This window comes from Pituophis catenifer, unplaced genomic scaffold, assembly GCF_029215685.1.
Source record: "Pituophis catenifer annectens isolate HBS135680 unplaced genomic scaffold, rPitCat1.0.hap2 SCAF_3, whole genome shotgun sequence".
NCBI lineage: Eukaryota > Metazoa > Chordata > Lepidosauria > Squamata > Colubridae > Pituophis > Pituophis catenifer.
Window position 1 is genome coordinate 24,563,880 of NW_027256883.1, and position 6,000 is coordinate 24,569,879.

At 45.0% G+C, this 6,000-nt stretch overlaps 1 protein-coding gene across 1 annotated transcript in view; it reads right to left on the bottom strand.

The window, feature by feature from the left end:
* The window catches only part of ZFPM2 (zinc finger protein, FOG family member 2), a 344,536-nt gene extending 339,723 nt beyond the window's left edge, over positions 1–4,813 (bottom strand). Inside the window, exon 1 of the mRNA XM_070940379.1 lies at positions 4,249–4,813. Coding sequence (XP_070796480.1) covers positions 4,249–4,288 — 40 coding nt within the window. The 5' untranslated portion in view covers positions 4,289–4,813. The remainder of the gene's footprint in view (positions 1–4,248) is intronic.
* Between the last annotated feature and the right edge of the window lie 1,187 nt (positions 4,814–6,000).

Consider the following 6,000-nt stretch of genomic DNA (forward strand, 5'->3'; position numbering starts at 1 on the left):
GTTACTAAATAAACACTAACCAATTGTTCAGCTTTAAACACTTGTAAGAGTTAATGGCAGGTGAAATGTAGTCTTAGTAACCTGCCATACTTGAGCTTCCAAAATAAAGAAATATTTTCTACTCTGTTTTTCCATATGAATTAACTGTATCCACTAATGATGTTACTGACAATATTGAATACAAACTGATTCTAAAATACAGCTCTTCCGCAGAAGGATTTGACATAAAACAAAATTCTATGGACAGAAATAGTTTTATGCCTAAAAAAAAGGTACGTGAGTAAAAATATTAATAAGGACTACTGTATGTATTTTCCTACTCTTATGTTAAATAAGCTAAGTTTATTGTGATTTTAAACTATTACTGTATTTAGGAGAAAACTTCTGAACACAATAGCTTTCTTCTAGTTCATTATGAACAAGTATGAAAGTGCATGAACTCAAAAGACTGATAGGCAAAAAAAATTAAATATCATATATTAATAGAAACTTTTTATCAAAGCTTGGAACAGAAAGTTTTAGAAACATATTTGTCCTAAGATGAATAAGCTTTAAAAATATTTATGAAATATACTTAATTTCCAGGTTCTCTTTAAGCATAATTTGAAAATAATTTGCCCGTCTAATTTTAAGCTAAAAATACAGTACATTTTTATAAATATTACAAAACAATCAAAAGTTCAATTTGGATCTCTTCTGATAATCTTTTCAAAATAAATTTCTTGACCTCTTTTCAATTACAATATTTTTACAAGCTTCCTCTTTTCTTTAAGCAATTAGTTTGGCAATGTTTTATTCTCAAAATAAATAATCAGACTAAATAATCAACTCATTTTCTCCTCCCCAGGCTTCAGTATGTGTGAATGAAATTGGAATAATACTGTTCATAAAATATCAGATCCCAGACTATTGCAACAAGAAATAACAATAACGAAACTACATAGCCATCCCTGCTAATATAAAGAAATGCACTTGCTCTAAAAAAAATCATTTCTGTCATAAATTTTGCATTGCAGCCACAAAATGGAGAACAATCTGGACAATTTATTGGCATATTGGCAGGAGATGATAAGGCAAAAAAACAACAACAGCTAGCAGCTGGTGCAGTGAGATGGGTTGATAACATTGATATGGGGTCCCCCCACACAAAACACCACCTCTCCTATCACTGCTTTTTATCAAAGTAGGATTACAATAAAAGCTTACAAGAGAAGGCTTTTTATTTTATTTTTTTATTTTTTTTAGGGAGGGAAAAAATATAGACTTGAAAAAAAAGAGAGAGAAATCTGAATGTTTGGACAAAACATGGGGCAAAATACATAATTTATCACTGTATTATCACGAAATCCAGGCAGTCTAATCAAGGAGCCCTGAGTGACTATTTTTTGCCTTATCATCCAAAGTGGTGGAAACGGAGAAGGAATTATCAGGCTTCTGCAGATTGCTGGGCTGGAATTTTAATGGTAATAATCGGGTTTCTGATGGTATATCTTTTCCGCTTATCTTTCCCATTATCTACCCTTATCTGGCCAGTCATCAGAGCAAATTAATGGTGCTCTTTCAGCGTCGCTTTTTTATCACTGCCCAGAGAGCACCCAAGGGGAAAGAATAAGCAAAATATTAAAATACTGCATAAATCACAATTTTAGATAGCAGAAAACTGTATGAAATAAAAGAGGGAAAATTGTGCCCAACAACCTTTTTGTCCTTTGAACTGTCTGTCTTGGGAGTTTTTCTGACTTCCTTCTACCTCTCATCATACAGCTTCTAAATTGTGCATGGTTTATCAGCAAGACTTCTTTGCCAACTGAGATTTCAGACTTAAAAGTACTGCTTTACTCTCCCCAGTAGCTTTCCTATTATTTTAGCTGTCAACTATGATGGTCACACTAGGGGTTGTTTCACTAGGAGGGATGGTGTGTATTCTCCCTCACAGTTCTGGAGAATTGCACATGGGCTAAATATTTAAATATATTCAAGAAATGGTTACGGCTAGAGTTTAGATGTGAGCAGGCAACACTCTTGAAGAAGAAAAAAAAATCTGCATAGTCCGGTTTCAGCCATAATGACTTTTTAGCCCACTCTCCTACTAAACCCCTACAGATTCTCCAAACATAAGAGTTCCTCTGAAAATCTTTCTAGTTATCTTTAAAGAGAGAGTAAATCTGAGTAGTGGAAAACAGCACTCAAAGTTCTCAATAGTGTTAAATCCTAATGCTAGCCAAAGTATACTGCACAGTCCTAATGGCCCCATAGTGTGGGTGTTACATCTAGACAACCATGCACATAAATATTTACATGCATCAATAATAATAAACAGTGGATTTGGTTCCTTTAATTTAACACATTTTACTAGGGAGGAAAAGAGGCACAGAAACTGGCTTGGGACCTATCACAGTATTCAATAGCCTCAATTAGTACAAAAGCCTTTATCTGACATTATAAGGTGAGCATAAAAAACATTTAACAGTTAAACTGGGAGATAACAAAGTATGAAAACATAGATTGAGATGGTCTTCGTACCATGCGACCAATTAATGTTAATTATTTATTAACAACCAAGCCACCATTCACATTATGCAGTAGAAAGCTCATCCAGTCAGTAACATTCCTGGCTGTACACTGCTTAAGTGAACAGTTTTTCCTTAGCAAAAGATGAAGCAAAGAGGATCAGAAGTTATTCCTGAAAGGCAAGGATCCTTAACAAAGTAAAAGTTACAAAAATAATTTTAAAGCTATGGAAGTGGTGTTTGCTAAAAAAAAAAAGGGGGGGGGAGTATCAGAAAGTTACATGGCAAAGCACCATTCTTTTTATGACATTAATCCAGATTTTTCCCCCGGACAGTTTGACCCTTGAGAAGTCTTATCCTTATCGCCAAATCTCTTTAATTCATATTCCGAGGCAATTTTTTTTTAAAAAAAAAAAATCCCGATGCTGTATGCTTTTTAAAACCACAAAGCAAGAGAAAGGAATGAGTTATGTCACGTGACAACTATCTTTGAAAGGCGTTTTGGGTGAGAGGTTGGGATACTCAAAAGATTTGTTGGCCACTTTTTTTTCCCTTTAGGAATTGTTTTTATTATTTTTGTAAATACGTAATGTTAATTCGGGTTACTTGGAAGTGAAACCAAGCCCAAAACAAAACAAAACAAAACAAAACGGAATCTCGGCGCTCCAGAAAAGTTTAGGAAGTTGACATCATAAGGGACTATCCCCAAGTTTGTCCCAGGCTGGGGCGGGGAAAGCGAGAAGGGAAAGGATGCCAAAAGGTCTGACTCTCGTTCACCTACTCCACCTCCCTGGGCCACGCTTTCTCCTCATAAAATAACGAGTGGGCGCTTGCTAAACCTCCACGCGCGCCGCTTGCTTGAGAGCGACGGGAATTGGCTGGAATAAGTTTGCAAAAGGAGCCTCGTCTCCCAGCAAAGGAACAGTTTGGGGGGGGAGGAGGGTGCTATTTCCTCCCCCACCCCAAAAAATAAAATAAGTCCGGCCGCTGCTGCTGCTGCGTGGTGCCATCTTCTCACCCCCCCCCTTCCCCATACCCCAGGAATGATTAGGTGCCTTTGGCCTGGTGGCAGGAACTCGCTGCGAGTGGAAAGGGGGGGGGGCTGCAAGAAGAAGTGGCACTCTGCACGCGCTCAGCTGGCTCTCTGGGCTGCTTTCCAGGGCGATTCTTTTTTTCTTTTCTCGCCCACCACCCGCCTCCTCAGTTCCCCGGGATTGCTTGTTGGCAAATACTCTCCAGCCGCACGCTTGTCAGAAAAGAGAAAGTTCTCTGAGCGTAAAAACCCATTTACCCCTCCCCAGCCAGCCAGCCACTCCTAGGAGCGAAGTTTATGCTAAGTTTCCTTGATGCTAAGAATGCTAAGTTTCCCAAATGCCCAGCCTGTCCAGGAAACCCTTCAAAGCAAAAAGATCTTTAAAGAAAAAGGAGGATTTTTTTTAAAAAAAAAAAAGGGGGGGGGGAGGGAGATCCAAGCTCAGCTCTCCAAAGACAAACAGCCCCCTTCCAAACTCGACCCGGGGCACTCGCACTTCAGCGGTTCTCTTTCCCCGCTCGCCTTCTTCCTTCTTCTTCTTCTTCTCCTTTTTCTTCTTTTTTTCCTCCTTCCCCCGTTCTCCTTGTTATTTTTAGCCAAGCCTTAGAAAGCGAAAAGATCTCGAAAAGCACCCTTGGGGAAACAGCACACCCCCCCCCAACGCAGCCCCCGCAGTTTCTTTTCTCCGCTCTTGGAAAAACTTACGTTTAATCTGCCGGGGTTTGCTCTGTTTCCTTCGGGACATGCTGCTCGCCGCCGGTGTTTTTCCTGCCGCCGCCGCCGCCCGCCGCTCTTCGGGTGCTCAGGTGCACTGAGGGTGTGAAAAGGGGGTGCAAGGTAAGTAGGTGCGCGACGGGGTGAGGGGTGGGGTGGGGGTGGGGGAAGAGAGCGGAGGTAGAAAGGGAAAGAGACGGGGGAGGGGGAGAGAAGTGGAAGAGCGCAGAAGGAGGCAGGCGAGCGAGCGAGCGAGCGCGCCGGGTGCCCAGGCAAGGAGCGGAAGGGAGATGACAGGAACAGAAGGAGCCGAGGAAAGGCTCGGCTCGGCTCGGGAGGGCGCGCGGGTGTGAGAGCGCGCGCGCGCGTGGAGTGGGTGAGGGGGTGAGGGAGAGAGAGAGAGAGAGAGAGAAAAGATAGAACCGGGGAGAAGGAGAGTGTGCGCCTGGTGTGTGTGTATGTGTGAAAAGAGAGAGAGAGAGGAGGGGGGAGAGTTTGAGAGTGGAGAGAAGAGCAGAAAAAAGTGGAGGAGGGAGGGAAGGAGAGCAGCCGGAGGCCGAGGAGGAAAAAAAAAAGAGGGGAGGGGGAAAAAAAGGAAAAAGGGGGGGGGAGAGAGAGAGAGAGCAAGAGAGCGCTTTGTGGCTCTTTTTTCCTCGCGGGCTCCCTCTTGCTCCGCCGTGCCTTTCCCAGAGCCGCCGACGCCGACGCCTCCTCCTCTCTCCGAGCCGCGCTTCCTGCGCAGCGCCAGCCTTGGAGAGGGGTCGTGCGAGAGGAACCTCCGTAGCGCGCCCCGCCGGAGCGGAGCACAGGAGAGCGGCCTATCTAGGGCAGCATCCCGTCTCCCGCAGGGGCAACCGCCTGGCCCCGGGGAAGCCCTCGGGCCGAGCCTCAGCAACTGCCAGTCCGAAGCGCGCTTGCTTGGCGCTCTTGGAGTTGGCGGGTGCCAGCCGTCGCGCCTCGCAGCCGTGTGGGGGGGGAGGGTGTGTGTGGGGGGGGGGAGAAAGCGGCTCTGCCAGGGAGACGGGCGGCTGGAGCGGGGAAGAATGGCGAAGGGGCGAGCGAGGGGAGGAGGGGCTTGGCGAGGAGAAGGCGGCGGGGATGAGTTTGGCCCGCGAGCCCCCAGTGGGCCACGGGCTGCTCCCCAGCGCGCCAGGCTGAGAGTTTGGGGAGAGGGGCTTTCCTTCCCCTCCCCCCGGGGGGTCGTGCCCCAGCCGCCGTTCGGCGGGACAAGACGTGGTCCGGGCGCCCTTTTTTCCTCCGGGGGCTTCCCCACAACCACGAAAGGATTGCAATACCCAGAACGCACATAAAACTCTTGCGCCGCAAAGAAATGCACGCCTGCAAATAGTTCTGCTGGAAAACTACCCAGAAATAGATCGGAGGTTTGAGGGGGGGGGAGCAGAGAAGAAAGAGAGATTAAAAAGTGCCTCCGAGCCTGTGTTTAGCGTTCACGTGCAACTGTTGTTAATACAGAAATAGAAAAAGGGAGAGCCTTTTAAAAAGAAAAGAAACCAGCCAACCAACAAGCATATATACTACTAACGTGCGCTTCCAAACCAACACAGCGTTGGCATTCACGGGGCAGAGCCAAAACTGCTTTTTTTAAAAAAAAAAAAAAACCATTTTTGGAGTCTCGTCTTCACGTTATTTACCCAGAAATGCATCCCTCGATGTTTAGTATGCCAACTATGTTAATGTGCGAATAAGCCACACCTACATCAAGAGGACCACTCAAGAATTTGT